Genomic DNA, 22165 nt, shown 5'->3' with positions numbered 1-22165 from the left:
GGGGCAGCTCCTTCCAGGGTCCCTCCTGTTCAGACGGAGAAGCAGAGACCTGACAGAGGAGGATTTTGTAAATGGTCACCAAGTGTAAGTCATGGCACAGCCAAGACCAGAACCAGGGGATTCCTGCTAGGAGGCTGAGAACTGCATCAGGCCAGAAGCAGCAGAAACAGCAGGGCACCTGGATCTCAGCCTAGCCCCGCCATGAGACAGACCTCACTGCCTTTCCCTGGGCCTCAGTTTCCCTCCTGAAAATGAGGTAGCTGAGCCAGATTTCAAAGTTCTAGAAATCTGTGTAAGTGGCAGATTTCTGTATTCCACAGCAGGCCAGTGTATGAAACAGACAGAAGGGGCCGTCTGCTGGAATGGGCTCCTGCCTAGGTCGTCCTCCCATCCTTAGAGCACAGTTTGAACATCACAGGCAGCTGACCTCCCAGATCCTTCCAGCTCAGACTTTCTACAGTGTTCTTTCCTCTTGAGAAGTTATAGCTCATTGTGGACCCTCAGAGACAGAATTCAACAGAAGGCAAAGTATCATCTAAAAACAGAGTCAGTGCAGGAACTGCTGTCGCAAGAAGGCAAATAGAAAACGGCACCACGTCCCACTGGAATCTCTTTCAGTGACTGAGAGTTTCGTTTTCTGGTAAAAAATATAGAAATAGTGGTTGTTTCAGGGGGACTTGAGGCTTGGTTCTGGACCTCCCCACAAGGCCAGCGGTGTCCCTGAGGGCGGGGATAGCAGAGGCCTCATTCAGAACTGCCCAGAGTCCATCCGCAAGTTTTTGATCTCCAGTTCTAATTGCTTGGCCTCGACCTCTCGCTGGGTCAGCAGCTCCCGGAGCCTTCGGATCTCCTCCTGTTGCCGGTAGAACATCTGCAGCAGCTGGAAAGGCAGAGGTCAGAGGGCATGAACACTTGGATGGCAGGGACAGGGTACCAGCAGAAGGGCTAAAAGACTGCCTCTTTTTGACTCAGAGGCAGAGGTGATTAAATTAACAAGGGGGCAATCTACGCACAGATTTTTTTACAAAAATCTCTACTTCACCCAGTAAGGGAAATTCAAAAAAGGTTTGAAAGTTTTAGACATATTTTGCCTCTTTGGCTCCTGAGGGATGAGGAGGAAAAGATATTTGGCCCTGAAGCCTGGAAATTGGCATTTTCACTACCACTAAATTGTGTGACTGTGGGTGATGAGGTACTTGCCCACTCTGACCTTCCGTTTCTTCCTCTAGGACAGTGATGGCAAACCTTTTGGAGCTTTCAATGGTAACAAGCAGCAGGCAGCTGCAGCACGTGCGCCATAGGTTTGCCCCCACTGCTCTAGGGATTGGGGCTCAGAAAACCTCCTCGCTGTGTAATTGTTGCTGCGCAGAGGACAGCTGTTAGATGCTGGGTGCCCCCCAAGGGCTTTCCTTATGCTCTGCACACTTGTGACACCCCTGTGTCACCTCTGCTTCACACTTGGAAACGGATGCTTAGCAACATGCGAACCCCCAGGTCTGAGGCCCCTACTGAGTGCCCAGCAGAGCAGATCAGAGTCCCCTGCCAGATGCCTGGCTTCCATTTTTAGCCCCTCCACATTGACTTCTGGGGCTGTGGCCCATGGGAATCCAGCACATTCAAAATCAAGAACATACATCGATCCCAGGTTCTGGTATAGGGTAAAGCACTCAATAGATGTTCACTCTGAAAGCCCAGAAAGCCTCAGAACATGAGCACTGGAAGGGGCTTTAATGCTCACCACGTCAAATCTTCTGCATTTTCCAGATGGTTCCTTCCACTGTGTGTATATTCACCACTGTGGCCTACAGAAGGTGCTCACTGCCCGTTTGTTGAGTGAACGGACAAAGTGAGTTGGGGACTAAGCCAGGCCACACAGCAGGCTATACGTCTCAGCCAGCATCTTCCTCTCTCTCTCTCGGCCCTTGCCCCAGGGGCAGGCAGTGCCAATTCCCTCCCCAGGCGCCCCCAGCAGGCCCACACCCTCCTTTACCTCATTCTCTGTCTTTGGTGGCGGGCATTCGAAAATGTCGAAGCCGTTGGTGAGCCAGGATTTCTTCTCCTCCAGTCTGTGCTCCACTGCCCACCTTGGCACCTTCTCCTCCAGCAGGGAGCAGGGCCGCCGGCTGTCCTCTGCAGCCTGCTTTGGTGTGGGGTCCAAGGGCAGGAGTGGAGCTGGGGCTGCAGCACTGGAGAGGGGTCTCTGGGGAGGCAGAGGCTGAGGGCTCCGCAACTGGGAGCCGGGCCGGAGGGACACCAGGACTGGCTCTGGAGGGAGGAAAGGGCCGTGAGGGGACGGAGTGGCATAGCAGATGGCTGTGGGGAGGCTGGCATGTGGACAGGCGCAACAGGTGTGGGAGACGCCGCTGCCTGCAGACAGGCAGAAGAAACCCAGGCCGGGCAGTCCAGACACAAGCAGCAGGCCGCTGCCACCTACGCAAATCCTGTGGTGGGAACCGCGTGCGGTGCGCACTGGAGCTGTCCGCAGACCCCGTGTGTTCCTCCATGTAGCCTGGTCCTCGCCTGGTGAGGACAGCCCCCGCAACACCGAACTCTGCCATCTCCCGACACCATGAGTTCTCCCAGCACCCCCAGGAAGCAGGGGCGGAAGGAAGAGGGGGAATCAGAGGCTCAGTGAGGAGAGGACCTAAGGTCGCACAATTCTGGGACTTGGCACTGGCGGTAGCCCTTTCAGTGCATGAGGAGGCCCCTCAGCCCCTGGTGAAGGAAATGAGGGAAATGGAGGGAAAGAGCTTCTGGGTCAGGGGTCAAGGGAACATACGTTGCTCTCTTTCCATGGGGCTGGCCCTGGCTACCATCAGGCTCTGTTGAAGGAGCAAAGAGCCTGGGTGGCAGTTGCTGCCCAGAGCATCTCTTGGGCAGAAGTAGGAGTGGGGGCTGGGCAGGGGAGTCTGGCTGAGACTGTCCAGCTCCCCTGAAGAGCCTCAGAGTGAAAACTGATACGTTGGGCAACTTCCCTTGAGCTGGAGTTTTTTTTTTAATTAATTAAGTTTATTGGTACATTTTAATACTTTTTTTTTTTTTCCTTTTTGAGACAGGGTCTCCCTGTACAGTTCAGGCTGGCCTTGAGCTCACTTTGTAGCCCAGGCTGGTCTTGAACTCGCAACCATCCTCCTGTCTCAGCCTCCCGAGTGCTGGGATTACAGGCATGCGCCACCACGCCTGGCTATTGGTACATTTTAAAAATATACATAATGAGCACTTTCATCATTGGGACTTTGTACCTGTACATGACTTAGCTCAATTCCTTTTTTTTTTTTTTTTTTTTTTTTTTTTGGTTTTTCTCCGGTACCGGGAACCGAACTCACGACCTTGCGCTTGCCAGGCAGGCGCTTTTGCCGCTGAGCTAAATCCCCAGCCCCTTAGCTCAATTCCTTTTTCCCCCATTCCTTTTTCCTCCTTCTAGTCCCTCTTTCCCTCCTTTTTTTCTTTTACAAGTTTTGTTTCTGTTTTTTCTTCTTTTCTCATTTTTTTCTTTTCCCTTTCTTTCCTTTCTCTCCCCTCCTTCCCTAATTCCCCTTCCAAACTGAGCATTTATTTCATAATATCTAGTACACATTCTGGTCCTTATTTACACTTTTGGTTTCTCACATCAGAGAAACTGATATTTAAAAGTGCTCGATTTATTTCACTTAAGAGTATGGTCCATCCATTCACCTAAAATGTCTCAAGTTTATCCTCTGTGGTTCAGTAGTACTCCATTGTAGAAAACACCCACATCTTCTTTATCCATTCATTGGTTGATGAGCATTTGGGGTTTTTCCAAGATTTAGCTATTTACAAACTGTGCTGCTATAAATATGAGTGTGTATAGATTTCTGTGGTATGATGTTTTTAATTCTTTTGGGAAGATATCAAGACGGGGAATAGCTGGGTCAAATGGAATGTCTAGCTTTTGTTTTTTGAGGAATTCCACACCGATTCATCCCAGGGATGCAGGTATGGTTCAACATACACAAATCAATAAATGTAATATACCATATCAACAGAGCCAAGGACAAAAATCACATGATCATCTTAATAGAAAGAAAAAATATTTGACAAAGTCCAACACCCATTCATGATAAAAACCCTACCGAAAATTGGAACAGATGGTCTTTATCTCAATCTGATAAAAGCCATCAATGACAAACCAACAGCCAACATCATACTAAATGATAAAAAACTAAAAGTGTTCACTCTAAAATCAGGAACAAGACAAGGATATCCACTATCACTGGGTGTGGTGGTGCACTCCTGTAATCCCAGCACTTGGTAGGCTGAGGCAGGAGGGTCATTGTGAGTTCCAGGCCAGCCTGGGCTACAAGGTGAGCTCAAGTCCAGCCTGAACTGCACAGCAAGACTCTGTCTCAAAAAAAAAAAAAAAAAAAAAAAAAAAAAAAAAGGATATCCACTATCACCATTCCTACTCAGTACAGTTTGGAAACATGAGCCAGAGCAATTGGACAAGAGAAATAAATAAAAGGAATAAAGACAGGAAAGGAAGAAGTTAAATTATCATTATTTTCACATGACATGATACTGTACACAGAAGACTCTAAAAATTGCACAAGAACTTCTATATTTAATAACCAAATTCAGCTGCACACTCAGATACAAAGTCAACACTCAAAAAAATCAGTAGCATTCCTGTATAAAAACAACAAACTCACTGACAGGGAATTTAGGGAAATCATGACTTTCACAATAGCACTAAAAAAAATGAAATACTTAATCAATCTAACAAAGGAAGTAAAAAATCTTTAAACTGAAAACTATGATACTCTGAGAAAGGAAATCAAAGATGGTATCAGAAAGTGGAAAGATATCCTTCGTTCTTGGGTAGGAAGAACCAACATAGTGAAAATGGCCACACTTCTAAAATTGTTGCACAGATTTAATGCAACCCTGATCAAAATACCAATAGCACAGAGTTTGAGAAAATAATCCTAAAATTTGTTTGGAACCAAAAGAGACCTAGAATAGCAAAAACAATTCTGGGCAACAAAGGCAAGTCAGGAGGCATCACAATACCTGACTTTAAATCTTACTACAAAGCTACTATGATAAAAACAGCATAGTACTGGCAAAAACAGACCTGAGGATCAATGGAACAGATCAGAAAATGCAGAAACAATTCCAAACACAATCAGCCACTTCATCTTTGACAAAGGGGCCAAATACCCTCACTGGAACATAGATAGCCTCTTTAATAAATGGTGCTGGAAAAACTAGCTTTCCACATGCCAAAAACAAAAGTTAGACCTGTGTCTCTCATCACGCACTAAACTAAAATCAAATGGATCAAAGATCTAAATATTAAAACAGAAATACTAAATCTGCTGGAAGAGAAAACCGGCAGAACTCTTGAAAATATTGGTGTAGGCAAAGACTTTATGAACAAAACTTTGCCTGCAAGAGAAACATTACAAAACATCAACTTCTGGGATCTCATCTTATTAAAAGCTTTTGCACAATAAAACAAATCGTCAACAGAATGAAGATACAATCCACTGAGTGAGAAAACATTCTTGCCAGTGGTTCCTCAGACAAGGGACTAATATCTAGAATACATAAAGAACTCAAAAAAAAATCAGACACACCAAATTTAAAGACTCAATCCAAAAATTGGGCATCTGAAACGAATAGACACGTCTCGGATAAAGCAGTAGAAATGGCAAATAAATATATGAAAAAATATTGAAAATCATTAGCCATTTGAGAGATGTAAATTAAAACAACACTGAGATTCCATCTCACTCCAAAAAGAATGGCTATTATCAATAAATCAACTAATAACAAATGCTGGTAGGGATGTGGGGAAAAGGAACCCTTCTCCACTGCTGGTGGGAGCGTAGACTGGTGCAATCATTGTGGAGGAGCTTTCTGAACCACCTGGGTCAAGCCCTACCGTCCTAGTCCCGTAGGCGACCATCCAGTTACTGAGGACTCACTATCAAAGAGCTGTCCTTTGAAGATACAGGAAATTAACATACAGGCCATGCCCCTGTCCCCCAATAGCACTTGGGGCCACTGGGACTTCTTTTTTCATCACAGTTGCCATTCTCGGCCTTCCTCACCTCTGTCCATCCCACTGAGCCACTCGTGAGCCGTCAGGGAGGGCTGGGCCCCTGCTGTCGGTGGGTAGATGTCCTCTTGGTAGGATTCCGACTGCAGGAGAGTGCGGACAGTGAGGGGACAGTGGCAGGGTGGGCAGCTGGGAGTCCAGGCTCTCTCCAACCCTGCTGAATTGAGGAAACCCAGGCCCAGAGAGCAAAGAGACTTGCCCAAGACCATACACAGCTCAAAAGTCAGGGTAGGGGAGGCCCAGGATGCCTGGCGCCCTGGTGATGACCCTGAGAAGTATCTTCCCTTGAAGGAGTGACCCTCGGCCTCCCTGTGGCTGCCCTCAAGGCATGGGCTGGGTGTGCTGGGACCCTGACACCCCAGGGTCTGTCTTCTGTAAGATGGGCTCTTTGTCTCCCACCCCAATGGCTCCACCAGCCTTACCCGCCGGGGCACAATCATGGATACAGGCTCAATGAGGCTTTTGGTTGTGATCAGCTTGTAGAAGCGGAAGATCTCGCAGGAGGACACGTCGAGACCTCTCTTTGGCATGACACCTGCAGACAGATGGCCAAGGGGTGTCAAGAGGTCCTGGTTGGGCCGGGGCTACAAGGACCTGGCGTGTGCGGCAAAGCCAGGCTGTCCCCAGGGGGACTGCCCTCTCCCCACCCTCTTTCCTCAGCACACAGCTTATAACCAAATACTTAGGTACAGTGGGGCCTGTGCTTGGGAAATGGAGCTAGTTACTGGACTCTGTCTCCACCTCCAAGCCTTTTAACTAGGTTCTTACAGGCAGTTTGCTCTGCCTCCAGCCCCAGCCTGGGGACCCAAATACTCTTAATAGGGATATTCCTGCTTTCTGTCTTTTCTTTAATTTTATTTTTGGTGTTGGGAATGGAACTCAGGGCCTCACACTTTTTAGGCAAGAACTCTACAACTAAACTACACCCCCATGATATAGCTTCCTTGAGCTTTTTACTTTTCAAATAGTGTTTAACTGGATTTTTTATTACTGTAAAAAATAATTATTTTTTATTTTAAATTTTTTTAATCCTTGTACTGGGGACTGAACTCAGGGCCTCACACATGCTAGGCAAGCACTCTACCCCTGAGCTACACCCTCAGCCCTTGTTAGATCCTTTTTTTTTTTTTTTGATCTTTTTTTCTTTTAACACAATATATTTATTTATTTATTTATTTGCCGGTACTGGGAATTGAACTCATGACCTTGTGCTTGCCAGGCAGGTGCTGTGCCGCTGAGCTAAATCTCCCACCCCCTTTTTGGTCTTTTTGAGACAGGGTCTCGCTATGCAGTGCAGGCTGGCCTTGAGCTCACTTTGTAGTCCAGGTTGGCCTCAAACTTGCAACAATCCTCCTGCCTCAGCCTCCTGAGTGCTGGGATTACAGGCCTGTGCCACCACACCTGGCTAGATCTTCTTATTTATTTTTTTGTTTTTAGATCTTCTTATTTTTGTTTATTGACTTTTTTTTTTAATAGCACTGGGGATTGAATCTAGAGGTGCTCTACTACTGAGCTACATCCCCAGCCCTTTTTTATTTTGAGACAAGGTCTCCCTAAAATGCCTTTGCTGGCCTCAAAGCAGTGATCTTCCTGTCTCAGTCTCTTGAGGAGCTGGGATTAGAGGTGTGCATCCTTTTAAATCGGCAAACACACTTAGAAAAAAGGAAGGAACTGCTCCTTGGGTTTTATTTTTAGGGCAGCAGCGCTCATTCCCTTGCTGTGTTGTAACGCTGGCCCTCGCCAGAACACTTCCTCTCTCCCAGGCGGGGCCGCTCTGCTTCCTCCTTCAGTGCCTCCGATGGTGCCTCCTCCGGAAGCACTCCCTGGCTCTGGCTCGCTTCTTTGTGCTGCTGTACACCTCCAGTCACACCTGCTGCGGTCTGAGGCTGTCCCCCAGGGCTCGGGCATTGAAACTCAAACCCCACCATGAGTATTAAGAGGGTGGGATGCAGTCTAACTGTGGGGCTTAGAGAGGGGCCTTTTGGGGAGTGATCAGGGTAGATAAGGTCATCAGGGTGGAACCACGATGACTGAGTCCTGGTGGCTTTGTAAGAAGAAGTGCTGAGAAGAGACACCCTAGCGCTCCCTGGCTCGGGGCTCTGCTAGCAGAAAGTCTCTGCCATCACCAGCTGTGGCCCTTTGACCTTGTACTTGCAGAACCATGAGCCAAAACACAGTTCACGTGTTATAACTCATCCAGTTGGTGGTCCTGAGTTAGCAACAGAAAAGCGATTCTGACAGCCGCAGAGGCCTATTCCCGAGTGGCCCAGGAGCCCCACTCACCGATCCCCTTCTGGGGGTTGTAGGAGCGGAACTCGGTCAGGTAGGTCAGGTGAGGTTTGTCGGTGCTCACCTCGTAGTAGCGGATGTTCCCATCCCCCTAAGAGAGCAGCGGAGACTCAGAGCTGAGCCGCGGGCAGCGCTTGGGCCTCCAGGTCAAGCAGTCACCTCTGGCTTTCACAGAGGTGAAAACCCACATCTCCCTGGGGACACCAGAGAGCTCAGGGCCTGCCACCAAGGCACGGACAAGGAAGTCCTCGTTTTAATTCTCAGTGCCCCCAGCTATAATGCGAAACCCACCCTCAGTCTCTAAGGCAGAGGCTTTGGGAAAACAGGCCCAAATCCCACTCCCATCCAAGAGCCTCATGGAGGCCAGAATCTTAGCCCTGAGGAACATTTCTGGTTGTCATAATGACTAGAAGACAGGGGGGCACGTTCCTGGCATTGGCGGGTAGAGGCCAGAGATGCCAACTATGAGAGCCCTACCCTGTGAAGACCTGCTCTGCCCAAGGTCAGAGTGGCCCTGCTGGGAAAGGCCATCTGGTCCCACAGCTGGAAGGTCAAGAGTGCAGTGACCAGCCACAGCCCTGGCCCCAGTCTCCCTAGAGAGCTGGGAGGGCGCGGAAGGGTGCTCCCCTGTTAGGAAGAGTGGCCAGCCACTGTTTTCTGTCCCCATGGGGCCCAGGCTGCTGGGCTCAGCTTGGGAGATTTCTGCTCTTGCCTCAGGGGCCCAGGCGGCCACCTCCCTCTCGAGCTGGCCAGGCTGACCTTTCCGACCACATAGAGCATGTTGGTGTCCGGGTCGTAGAAGGGAAACAGCACGCCGGAGGAGCCGTCCAAGTCCTCCTCTGTGAGGGGCACCGACAGATCATCCTGCAGGGAAGGCAGACCGGACGGCTGCTGAGTCTCCTGAGATCAGAACTGCTGCCGTGGGGCTTGGGGTGTGCGTGGCAGAGTGTCTGATCTTGTGCATAAATGCTGGGGGAAGAGGCCCTGGTTCTTGAGGCCCATCTGTGGGCCACTGTCTCACAGAGGAGACATTTTAAAGGCACTAAAGCTGCTACCATCTATTTTGCCAGCATTTGACCTTAAGTCACTTTCGACACACCTGATCTGATGCTGTTCCTCCTCCAACCTCTATTTCTTTCCATTATTTTTGGTTTTGATTTGACTATGTAGCCTAGGCTGGCCTGAAACTTGTCATCCTCCTGCCTCAGCCTCCGAAGTGCTGCGATTACAGGCGAATGTCATCCTGCCTGGCCTCCATCTGTTTTACGAGATGCAGGAGGCTCTGCGGGGAAGCGATCGGTGCAGTGTCTGAAATGTCTGGCAAATGCTCCTTCAAACTAGCCCTGCTTGCCACCGCCATTCCCCCTCTACCTCTGTGGATGCCCTTTAGCACCAGTCCCCAGGCTGTGCTCTAGCAGCTCCTGAGGCTGCCCTTGCCTTCCACCAGGGCCTCTTCTGGGGCCTCCCCATCTCCCTCCTTCAAAGACAGGATGCACCAGGCCCTGGGCTCGCCCAAGGGGCGGCTGGCATCTCCCTGTTCTTCGCCCAGGTGCTCAGCCCCAGCGGATGCCACTCCGCACTGTGAGAACCGAATGACCGGTTGTATGAATGAATGAATGAAGCAACACCAGGCTGAGGGGTGATGGCAGAGCCGGGGGTGCCTGTGGACCCACCTGGTCCCACAGGGCCATCTGCCGGTTGTTCCAGCGCGACGTGCCTGTGGACAGCAGCTTCTTCAGGTTCCCCAGGAACAGCACCTTGCTGGCCCGGTGCCCCTTGTTGCTGGCTTCCTGGGGGGACATGTGCGGGTAGCATGGTCAGATGCCAGGAGGGGACCTGGACTGCAGTTTGGAGGTTCTGGCCTCCCTTTCTCAGCCTGGCTGCTGGAAAGCCCACCTGGGGCACCACCGCCAGGAAGCCTGCCTGGCCCCCTTATCACACGGCGCTCTCCTGGTCTTTGCTGAGAGTCATTTCTTTCAGCTGGGATGTGGTCAAGCTCAACCCTGCTCCGCGCTCCTGCTGAGAGTGTACTGAGCAACACGCTGAGGAAGCACAGGGCTGGGTGCACGCTGTCACCTGGCGGTCCCATGTAGTCCTCTGACAAGAAAGACTAATGGCCATTGCTGCTGATGAGCAGCAAGTGTTTGTCACAGAGCAGAAGGTGTTTGTCCAAGGTCACTCAGTGGACAGACAGTGCTGCCTCTGTCTCCTGACCCTCTGACAGAGCACACGGACCAGCTCTGGAGGTGAACCAGGTCCAATCCTGCTCTCTGTGTGAGGGAGTCCCTTCCTCTCTCTTTGGCCTCAGCTTTCCCATTTGAGAAAAGGACCTGGCATGCCTTATTTCCCCATGGTGTCTAGAGGGCAGCCGAGGATATCGCCTATGAGGGCTTGACCCAGAAGCCACCAGCATGCCGTCCGGTTCTCAGAGCTGCCCCAGCCCGACCTGGCGCCCTGCTTCTCAGCCCCCATGCCAGACCCCGGCCCAGCACTGACCTGCAGGACCATCCCAAGCCGGGGATCAATAACCCGAATCTTTCGGTCTTTACAGGCAGTAGCCAGCAGGCTGCCGTTGGTGTTGAAAGACATGGACAGGATCACATCTTGGTGACAGGTGATGGCTCTCACGGGGCTCATGATGACAGAGTCCTTTGTATCCAGGTTCCAGATCATCACCTGCAGGCAGAGTGCCGGCTCTGAGTGCAGGCAGTGGCCACCCCGCCCCAGTCCTGCAGTGACACATGGGCCCAGTGAAACAGTATCCCCAGGAGGGACACGCAGCTGGCAGCCTGGCCCAGGAGCCTCGGTGGCGGTGGGAAGAGAACAGATATGCTGCTGAAGCTGTATGGGGCAGAGGGGAAGCCTGGAGCCAGGATGCATGGCAGTGAGAGGAAAATACCATCTGCCTCTGAGCAACAAAACATCTACGCTGGGAGACCCCAGGGAACCAGCAAATGAGTGGGAGGAGTTGTGTTCAAACAGTAGCAGCATTTTCCACTTCACATGGATAACCAGGGCTGCCAGGTTTAGCTGCACAGGCTGTGCACTGCACAGCTCCTGGGCAATTTAAACGGATAGCCCAAGAAGCGAATAGCGCCCCCTGGAGCTGTGTACAGAATAACTGGCAGAGCCATGCACAGTAGCCCAGCTCATACCATATACAAAGAGTGCTTCTGATCAGCAGGCAGCGGGGAGTCCAGAGCCCTCCCTCTACCAGCTCCCATCCCACCTTCTAATCCATCACAGAGGCCCCGAGTGCCTCTGTAAGGCCCAACAGGGCAAGAAGGAAAAAGCTGAGAATCTACGGCTGCAGTCCCACCACATCTGCCTACAGACGGGGAAAGAGGCCCACAGAAGGCACAGGGACCTTCCCAGGTCACCCTGCCAGTGAGAAACCGTGCTGGAGGAGCATGCAGTCCCTGGAGCAGGGAAGTCTAAGGGCCCAACCCTGACCTTCAGGCACACTGCAGTGGGGTGACTCATGCTCCCCAAAACAAAGGTCCACCCAGAACCTCAGATGTTCTGGAAATAAGGTCTTTTGTCTTTTTGAAATGGTCTTGCTATGCAGTTCAGGCTGGCCTTGAGCTCACTTTGTAGCCCAGGCTGGTCTTGAACTTGCAATGATCCTCCTGCCTCAGCCTTCTAAGTGCTGGATTACAGGCATACGCCACCACGCCTAGCTGGAAATAAGGTCTCTGCAGATGTAGTTAATTTAGGTCATAAAAATGTGGGTGTCTTTATAAGAAGAAGAGAGGACACACAGGGATACGGCCATGCAGAGACAGAGGCAGAGCCTGGGGTGACACGGCTGCCAGCCAGGGGCCAGGCACGGATGACTCTCCCCAGGGCTCTGTATGGCCCGCTAGCACCTTGACCTGGGATTTCTAGTCTCTGGAACAGGGCAGAGGACGCTTCTGTTGTCTCAACTCACCCACATGTGGTGACTTTGCTGGGGAAGTCTCAGACCCACCTTGTAGTCGTAGCCAGAGCTGAAGAGGATGTTGGCGGCAGTGGGGTGCCACTCTACCAGGCCCACTCTGCGTGCATGGCCCACCAGCTCCTTCCTGTAGGCTGTGAGGTTCCTTGTCAGCAGCTGCTTGGGGATGTCCCAGATTTTGATCTGGCAGGAGATACATGGGCCGGGGTCGGGGTGTGGTTAGTCGGGGCACCTTGTTTTGCCTGCTGTTTCCACAGTGGCGGGGCAGCCAGAGGAGCTTTACCAAGGTCCTCTAGCTGAAGCAATGGCTGGTCTTGACCTGAGATGAGACTACGCTTCCAATCCTTACCCCAGGGAAGCTTTACTAACATTTCATTTTATTTTATTTTGTCAGACAGGATCTCATTAAGTCACCCAGGCAGGTCTCAAACTCATCGTCTTCCTGCCTCAGCCTCCTGTGCCCAACTCTCTACCATCCTGATGGCCTGAGGTGGTGGGCAGGTGGGTGGGCTGCTGGTCTATCTTCCAGGCTGGATGCCAAGGCATATGTGCCGCTCAGCCTAGGATACCCCTCCAAGTATAGTGTCTTCCCTTTCCTTGTCCTAAGATCTCACAATGGAGCCTTGAATGCCAGGAAGAAGGTTATGTTGCATCCTCAGGCACTAAGGTGCTACTGCAAACTCTGGAACAGAGACAGACTTGTTGATTTGAGGCGGTATTGTTGATAGCTCAGAAGAGGAGAGACTGAAAGCCAGAGCCTTGCCTGAATGGGGACAAAGGCCAGTATGTCGTAGTGAGGGCTGCAGAGGAGGGGCTGAGGCTTCCTTCCAGAGAAGTGTTGTCTGAGATGGAAGCGGGGCTGCCAGGCAAGGAGGAAGTGCTCTGTCATGGGGGAGTGCAAACAGAGGCCTGGGTGCTGCTCTGGAGGGAAATGGAGCCTTGGGTGGTGCTGTCTCAGTGCTCCTTACTGCTCCACCATGACTGAATGTACCACCTCCTTTAGAGACACAGTAAAACCTTGGCTTGTGAATAACTTGTCCTGTGAGTGTTCCACAAGATGGGCAAACATTTCTAATAAATTTTAACATGATAAACCAGTGATACCCTGCAATATGAGTGTCCCTGACACTAAACGTCACAGGATCACGCCTGGGCCAATGGCTCCCTCTGTCTGTCTCTCTCTGTCTCTCCTTCTCCCTCCCTCTCTCCCTGTGGGATTATGGGTGATCATCTCCCTACAGCAAGAGGTTATGGAGGCGATCTCATCTGCAGAGCAGGAGGAGAAAAAGGCAGAGGAATCCCTCACTCCAAATGCAACTAAGGAGATGTGTAAAATGTGGGAAACTGCAAAATGTCATAGAAAAGCACCACCTAAATAAGGCTGTAGCAGTGTGAGTGATGAATCTGTTTAATGACAATGCAATGCTACATTTTCATGAAGTCCTCAAAAGGAGACAAAAGCAAGTGTCACCAGATAGGTTCCTTGTTAAAGTTCCACAAAAAGAAAAAGATTCCACAGAGTCAATAGATAACAGTTCCGTTAGTGATAATGAAAGTCATCCTACACAATAACCCCTCTCTTCATCTCCTTCATATCAGCCACAAAAGTTTTCAAAGGTAAGTGCCAGTTAGGTTAATTTGTTTATTTATTTAGTTTTGTCTTTTTGAGACAGGGTCTCCTTATGCATTTCAGGCTGGGCTTGAGCTCACTTTGTAGCCCAGGCTAGTCTTGAACTCACAACGATCCTCCTGCCTCACCCTTCTGAGTGCTGGGATTACAGGTGTGCGCCACCATACCCAGAATTTTTTCTTTATATTTTATATATTCTTTATTATTTTGTATTCTAGTACAGTGTTATAATCATTTTATATGAATATTTTTGGGTTGTAGAGTGAATCATCTGGGTTTTCATTATTTATTATGGCGAAATTTGCTTTGATATGAAAGTGCTTTGGATTACAGGCATGTTTCTGGAACAAACTATACTTGCAAACCAAGGTTTTCTTGTACGCAGGTTTTTCAAGCAAACAGCTGTACTTCCGGTTTTAGGACATGAACTCTTTCTAGAGTAGTGCAACTTCAGACAGAGTAGCTGGCGAGGGTCGTCACTGCCCAGAGCTGCCCGGCCAGGACAGGTTCTGGGCTGTTCTGCTTGGATGTACAGGCACACCCTAACAGAGGAAGCATCCTCCCCACCCCCCACTATCCAAGGCTGGAGGCTTATCCCCGCGCCAGGTCCTAGATGAAGTTACAAGAGGAATCTGCTGCCAATTAAATCTCAGTCATCGCGTCACCTCCCCTGCTCCTGGGGTATCTGGGAAGGGATAATGGTAGGTCATAGGTCTTTGTTTGTTTGTTTTGTTTTTGTTTGTTTGTTTTTGTTTTTCTTCTAGTACCAGAAATTGAACTTGTGACCTTGCGCTTGCCAGGCAGGTGCTGTGCCACTGAGCTAAATCTCCAGCCCCAGTCATAGGTCTTTATAATAAAGAGTTTTCAGGAGCCTCAAAGCAGGCCTAAGAGGGCGAGTACTACAGGAGGGAGGCCAGTGCTAGATGTGTGACATCCTGCCAGAGCCTATAGCACTGGGACAGAACCTGTTTCCATAAGGCTTGATTGCCCCTTTGGTGAAACTGTTCTTGATGTTTCTCAGCAATTTTTCACATGGACACTGACACAGGTCCTCTAGAATTTTTGGACTCCTGAGCTGCATATCTATAATCCTAGCTCAGGAGGCTGATGGAAGAGGATTGTGAATTTGAGGCTAGCCTGGACTGCATAGTGATACCCTGTCTCAACCAAACCAAACCAAACCAAACCAAACCAAACCAAACCAAACACAACCTTCTGTTTCCTTCCCTGATAAACAGTGAAGGTTAGGCAGTAAAATTCTAATTCCCTTTTTTGCCTTGGTTACCAGACAACTCTGAGCTAAACTAGGAACTCAGCTACTACTTGCTCTTGAGGGAAGTGGCAGAGCTCAGTAGAGAAAGAATGGGCTGTGGAGTCAAATGGGTACTAGTCTGAAGCCAGGACTGCCTCATATAAACTGTGCGACTTGGGCAAGTTCCTGCACCTCTCTGATCTTTGGTTTCTCCATCAAAAAAATATCCTACCTTGTGGAGGTGCTGGGAAGACTGCAAAGATAAGTGCAGTTAGTCAGGAATACAACCTGTAGCTGGGCGTGGTGGTTCACACCCACAATCCCAACACTTGGGAGGCTGAGGCAGGAGGATCATTGTGAATTCAAGGTCAGCCTGAGCTACACAGTGAGTTCAAGGCCAGCCTGGACATAGTGAGACTTGTCTCAAAAAAAGAATACCATGGGACTACAGGAGTGGCCCCTATGACCTTCATCTTTATTTTAATTAGCTGATCACCTCTATGTGTTTTATTTTAAGCCACAACCACTATATTTTAGAAGTAGAATGAATAAGTTACACAGAATGAACTATAAGTAAGTTAATACTGAACACTGTGGGGACAGGAACTATGTCCCCGGTACAGAACAGGAGCTCAATAAATTTGATGGGAGGTGGATGTACTGGGGTACACCTATAGTCCCAGTTACTTCAGAGGCTGAGGCAGGAGGACTGCTTGAGGCCATCCTGGGCAACATAGCAAAACCCTATCCTTAAAAGGTTGGTAGGAGGGACCTTTGGGACAGTTTTGGGGACTATATGCACACAATTCCCATTCCCATCCATTCATGGCTCACCTTCCTGCTGCCTGTGAGATTTAGTAGATTCTGACCACAATAAAGATGGCCCTAGGGCCAAGGATATAGCTCAGTGGCACAAGCACCTGCCTGGCAAGCACAAGGTCCTGAGTTTGATTTCCTGTACCAAAAAAACCCATAAAAAAACAAAAAAAAAACCCTAAAAAATGATTTCCCTCACAGCATTTTACAGTTTCTCCAGAGTCGGGCTCTCCCGCTGCAGCACAAATCTCATTGGGTCTCCATGAGATGGGCTGGAGCTGCAGGGCTCACGTTATAGGTGGGGAAAACTGAGGCCCTGAAAGAGGAGGGGCCGCCCCAAGCCCCAAACTTCTCCTCAGGCTCTCTTCTGCCTTTTACACAGTAACCTCACTTCAGTGGTAAAGCAGTCGGGGGCACCCCAAGGGGAATACAGACACTGCCCACCCCCTAGGCCACAGACGCATGCCCAGCTGACACTCACCGTGGCATCTTCAGAGCAGGAGGCGATCTCGAAGTCATTAAAAGGGTTCCACTTGATGTCTAGGATGTTCCCTCTGTGCCCGCAGACCTTGGGGTAGTGGGGGTCCAACTTTCCTGTCTGCAAAACAGAGCCCAGAGAGTTGGAGAGAAGACTAATGCGACTGTAGCATCAAGCGGTCAGTTAGTCGGCAGTCACCGAGGAACCAAGACAATCTAAAGGACAGAGCTGGGTGTGAATCCAGGCTTCGCCCTTCCTCATGTGATCCTGGGTGGAGGCGGGGGAGTCTTCCCTTCTCTGAGCCTCATGTGCTCCTCGGAAAGGGGAGGAAGCAATAGGTATTCCTCAGGCTGGTGTGAAGATCACAGGAGCTGAGGGGCGAAGGTCGACAGAGCGCCCAGCCTACGGGAGGTGGGCGATGTAATGAGGGTGCTGAGTGCGGGGATGCACCAAGGTGCAGCCCTCGGGAAACAGCTTGCCAGTTCCTCGGAAGATGAAACAGAGCTGCCACAGGGCCAGCAATTCCACCCGAGGTGTACACCCAGGAAAGAGGGAGTCATCGATCTCCAGAAACACTGTGCACGGATGGCCATAGTTCTTATTTACAACAGCTCAATGGTGAAAACAGCCCCACTGCCCAGCAAGTGGTGAATGGTTATATAACATGTAGCGCACTCATGCTGTGGGGCATTCCCCAGCCAGAAAAAGGATTAAAGTACCGATGACAAGCTACAACATGAACGACCTTGAGAGCATCACGCTAAGTGAAAGAAGCAGACGGCCAGGGACATCGCTCAGCGGCACAGCGCCCTGCTCGACAAAGTGCAAGGTCCTGAGTTTGAGTCCCGGTACCAAAAGTAAATAAATAAATAAATAATAGGATACAGTTTAAAAAAGAAGCAGATGTAAAAAGCCATATAGTATACAAAGTGTAGAAATGATTTAGTCATGATAAAGAGGAAAGGTAAGAAATGTTAGTATGGGGGAAAATTTAACATTATACATTAACATACTAGCTGCATGGAATAGAATAATGTAGTTATTGGCAAAGCGTGGATTAATATTTAAATATTAGTTCTTGTGACATTATTTTCCTGTTCTGACCTCTATTTTACTTTAATATAGAAGGTACTGCAAACATGTACTAATAAAAAAAGATGCAGCTCCGGGAACACAAAATAAAGTAGCACAATGCTCAGACAATACACGGCTTGCTCCATGGCGCACGTAAACGCAGGCGGCAGTGTATGTGAAGGCCTTGCTGGTGTGCGTAATGGAAGTCTGCTGAATGAAAATGATAAGTAAATAAATCTCGAACCATAATTTGATCATAACCTTCATAACATAAATGTCCAATAGCTTGTGGGGCAACCTTTCAGCAGAAATTATTCTACATGCTTAAATCTTTCCCTAACATTTAATGAATCAAATGACTCTACCTAACCAGGCTGACACCGGATTTGTGAAAGAAAATCTGAAATATGTGAAGGGAATGGTATGGAATTAAATCTGAGTTCTCTGTTTTAAAAAAATAAAATAAACACTTAAAAAAAAGAGCCACCTAGTAGCTGGGTACTGTGGTGGGCACCTGTCTGCAGCCCCTGGCAGAAGCTGAGCCCTCCATCACTTGAACCCTGGAGTTTGAGGCCAGCCTGAGGCAACACAGTGAGACCCTGTCTAAACAACAACGAAGAGCCAGGTACTGTCATTCTACCTGGACTATGTACAGACGTAGTTTCAGTGCTTGAGCAAATCAACCCATCGCCTAGTACCTGGTATGCAGAGTCCTGATTGACGCATATGAAAATCGGGTGTAGATAAATTCATGGAGACAGAAGGCAGATTAGCGGCTGCCTAGGCTGGGGTTAGGGGATGATGGGGAGTGACTGCTAATAAGTATGGAGTTTCCTTTTGGAGTGATGGAATTATTTTGAAATTGAGTAGTGATGACAGTCACACAGCTTTGTGAATACAGTAATATCCACCACCTAGTACACTTTGAAAAGGTTAATCTCATGGTATGTGCACTGTAGCTCAGTTAAAAACCAGGGCATCTCCCTCCCTTTCCTACTGAGAATTCCTGTACAGGTTTCAATAGGGATACTCAGGTCCTGTGGCTCCTGCCACACGGTCTTGAACTGATTTCCAATGACACTCATAGACTTGGATTTCCCGGGGTCAAGGAACATGCACACTAGAAGCCTGGGATTGGTGAAACCAACCATTCCTTCTGCACATCACTCCACATAGCCTTGGTAGAACAATGACCAGGCTCAGGCCTTCTGTTTGCCAGTGTAGCCATTGCCCACACCCACTGCCCACCCTCAGGTACTTGAGCCACCCGCTGGGAGGCTCCCAGACCTCCTTCTCTGTTAAGTAGAAGTCAGCTGAGAAGAGGACTGGCCCACATCCATCCATGCAGCAAATATTCACGAGGCATCCAAGGGACAGGCCTTATTTAAGGTGCTGCTTGTAAGGTGAATGAAGACATGGTTCTTGACCTTGCAGAATCAGTAGTCTCAGGACTTTTTACAAAGGAACTTTCAAGAGCAGAGTAGGTTCAGGGAACTCTGCTTCCTCTCCTTTCTCACCTTGCTGACTGTGCAAAGCAGCACATCTTCTTTTTTATGCTGGGCATCAAAATCAGGGCCTTGTGCATGTTAAGCATGTGCTCCACTGAGCTACACCCCTGGTGGCCACTGCACTTTTCCGTGACATCTCTGGGACTACACCAATTGTGACTGAGCAAAGCCACAGTGGTGGTCCTTGACCTTGCTTCACAAGGCTATAAAGTGAGGAGCTGCCGTGGCAATGGACATAGGGCTTCCCAGGCCACCGTGGGCAAACTAGGAGATGCAGCCACCCCAAGCCCCTGGCACAGAGGGGCTCAGGTATGTGTTCTAGGAGCTTGTGATCAGAGGAAGTGGTCCTGGGCTCCCCTCTGCCTAACTTGGACTTTTCCCCTGGGGGAAAGTGATTAGACACCTCACAGTACAATGGAAGAGGCTGGGGATTTAGCTCAGTGGCACAGTGCCTGCCTGGCAAGTGCAAGGTCGTGAGTTCGATTCCTGGTACTGGAAGAAAAACAAAAAAACAAACAAAACACAGTAGAATGGATCCCATAATGGGGGTAAAGCACACTGGAATGGCCATTATCTGACATACGGGACAAACAACAGTAAATTTGATGAAAGTATCAGTGTAATATTACATTTATTGAAGTTGAGGTTATGTAATGAACATTCCTTTTTAAAGGAAATTTTAAAGTAAGGAATAAAGGGCTAAAATGTATGTAACTTACCCTCAAGGTCGAAAAAAAATCTCTCTCTCTCTCTCTCTCTCTCTCTCTCTCTCACACACACACACACACACACACACACACACGTACGTGTGTACATTCAGAGGCTGTGGACCTGTATTATTTCTGGTTTCTTTCCAATAGCTCAGTCTCTTCCATTGAAAACAATAGGTCCCTGAGAGGGAGGAGCAGGACAGCCCTGAGGCCCCGCTCAGGCTTTGGTGCCCTGGAGATGATCCCTCCAGCCAACTGTTCCTCGCCCAGTCTCCAGGCCATCCTGTACTAGGTCCTCAGGGTGAGCTTTCAAAAATTAAAATCTGAGCACGTTGTGTACCTGCTTAAATTTTTCAGGCCTCTTTTTCCTCATCTGTAAAATGTGAATGTGATCTCCTCCTTGCCAGCTTGTTCTTCAGGGGTAAATGAGAGACTGTGCATGAAAAGCAGACAGTGAGTGCCGCAGCTCAATAACAGGGGGATGCACATACTTACCTGGGTACCAAAGCTGAGGAAAAACTCAGGAAGAAATGCACCGTAATGTTAATCATGGTTATCTAACTGGTGGGGTATATGGATGTTTTTTATTATCTTCTTGTGTTTCTAAATTTTGGCTGCAGCATACAAAATCAACACACAAAAATCAGTAGTATTCCTGTATACCAATCTGAACTCATTGAGAAAGAAATTGAGAAAATAATACCATTCACAATAGCATCAAGAAAAATTAAATACTAGGAACTAAGCATTAACCAAGGGAATGAAAGATCTCTACAATAAAAACTATAGTACTCTGTAAAAGGAGATTGAAGAGGATATCAAAAAATGGAAAGATATCCCCTACTCCTGAATAGGCAGAACCAACACTGTCAAAATGGCCATACTTCTAAAACTGATACATAAGATTTAATGTAAAATACCAAAAGTATTCTTCATAGAACTGGAGAAACAATCCTAAAATTCATACAGAACCAGAAAGAGACCCATAATAGTAAAGTAAAAACAATCCTTGGTAACAACAGCAAAGCAAGGGGCATCACAATCCCGGATTTCCAATTATACCACAAAGCTACAGTGATAAAAACAGCATGGCACTGGCACAAAAATAGATATGTAGATCGATGGAAAAGAATAGATAATGCAGAAACAACACTGGACAATCACCTGATTTTTGACAAAGGGGCTAAAAACAATGCTGGGGAAAGGATAGCCTCTTTAGCAAATAATGGTGGGAAAACTGGCTATCCACAAGCAGAAGATTTAATCTAGACCTATGTTGTTCACCATGTAGTAAACTAAAATAAAAATGGATCAAAGATCTAAATATTAAAAGAGAAATATTTAACCTGCTGGAAGACAAGATCAGTAAAACTCTTGAAGTCATAGGCATAGGCAAGGACATTCTGTTTTGTTTTGTTTTGTTTTGTTTTGAGAGAGGGTCTCACTATGCAGTTCAAACTGGCCTTGAGCTCACTTTGTAGTGCAGGCTGGTCTTGAACTTGCAATGATCCTCCTGCCTCAGCCTCCTGAATGCTGGGATTACAGGCATGCACCACCATGCCCAGCTGGCAAGGACTTTCTGGACAGAACCTCAACTGCACAGGAAATAGTTTTGAAAATCCACAAATGGGTTAACTGAGGCATAAGCCTGGGTCTAGCAGACCCATCCCTTACTTTGCTACTGTAAATCTGTACTTTTAGCATTATAGTAGCCTGCTGTGCATCGCAGTACTATTCCCTGAGGGATACAGAAAGCAATCTATCCATTTGGTATGACAAATGGCAAGAAGTGTGCACATGTGCACAAGTATCAAAACAGATTTGGACCTACCTTTATGCTCCATCTAACTGGTTTTGACTGTGTTTACCTGAGCATCACAGAGGGTCCAACAGACCCACACCACTTCAGGATTTGTTTTAAAAAAAAGTTTTCTTGTGATTTCTCTGGTAGAAGTAGTCCAATTCAGTACAGTGGTACATGAAAAATTAGATTTGCAAATTTTAGAGGAGGTCAAAGTGAATCATCAGATTACTCATGCAAGGATGATGAAGATGACCCATTATGGTAAAATGCATGTTTTCATAGCAGAAGAGTGTGTGCATATAGGATGACGATGATGATGATGATGACTTCCACACTGGCCATGAGAGCCAAAGTTCCTGTGACAGTGAAATGGCTCAAGAATCCACTGATACAGACACAGGGAATGCAGACCTCCTTGATTCAGATGACAAAGAAAACAGCAGTGTGCGACATATTTGACTCAACAAAATGTTGCGAAATGGCCACACAACCAAATGGAATGATCCAATGGTAGAACTAGGTCTGAAAATATAGTGAAGGTTTTGGCAGGGGTGAAACAGTGAATGCCAGCACTGCCATTCT

General features: G+C 48.4%; 1 protein-coding gene across 3 annotated transcripts in view; it reads right to left on the bottom strand.

The window, feature by feature from the left end:
* Positions 1 to 270: 270 nt before the first annotated feature.
* The window catches only part of Coro2a (coronin, actin binding protein, 2A), a 63325-nt gene continuing 41430 nt past the window's right edge, over positions 271 to 22165 (bottom strand). For 2 of the 3 annotated variants that reach the window (XM_005382831.1, XM_005382829.2), the window contains exons 3-12: positions 16491 to 16607; positions 12345 to 12494; positions 10871 to 11050; positions 10048 to 10164; positions 9134 to 9238; positions 8369 to 8465; positions 6508 to 6620; positions 6078 to 6168; positions 1991 to 2265; positions 271 to 880 (exon numbers count right to left, since the gene is read on the bottom strand). In XM_005382831.1, coding sequence (XP_005382888.1) covers positions 749 to 880; positions 1991 to 2265; positions 6078 to 6168; positions 6508 to 6620; positions 8369 to 8465; positions 9134 to 9238; positions 10048 to 10164; positions 10871 to 11050; positions 12345 to 12494; positions 16491 to 16607 — 1377 coding nt within the window. In that variant the 3' untranslated portion in view covers positions 271 to 748. Of the gene's footprint in view, positions 881 to 1990; positions 2266 to 6077; positions 6169 to 6507; positions 6621 to 8368; positions 8466 to 9133; positions 9239 to 10047; positions 10165 to 10870; positions 11051 to 12344; positions 12495 to 16490; positions 16608 to 20119; positions 20168 to 22165 lie in introns of those variants that run through there. The other variant, XM_005382833.2, reaches the window with a different exon arrangement.

Source organism: Chinchilla lanigera, unplaced genomic scaffold (genome assembly GCF_000276665.1).
Source record: "Chinchilla lanigera isolate Chin_1 unplaced genomic scaffold, ChiLan1.0 scaffold00018, whole genome shotgun sequence".
NCBI lineage: Eukaryota > Metazoa > Chordata > Mammalia > Rodentia > Chinchillidae > Chinchilla > Chinchilla lanigera.
This window is presented reverse-complemented; position numbering and strand designations above follow the sequence as displayed.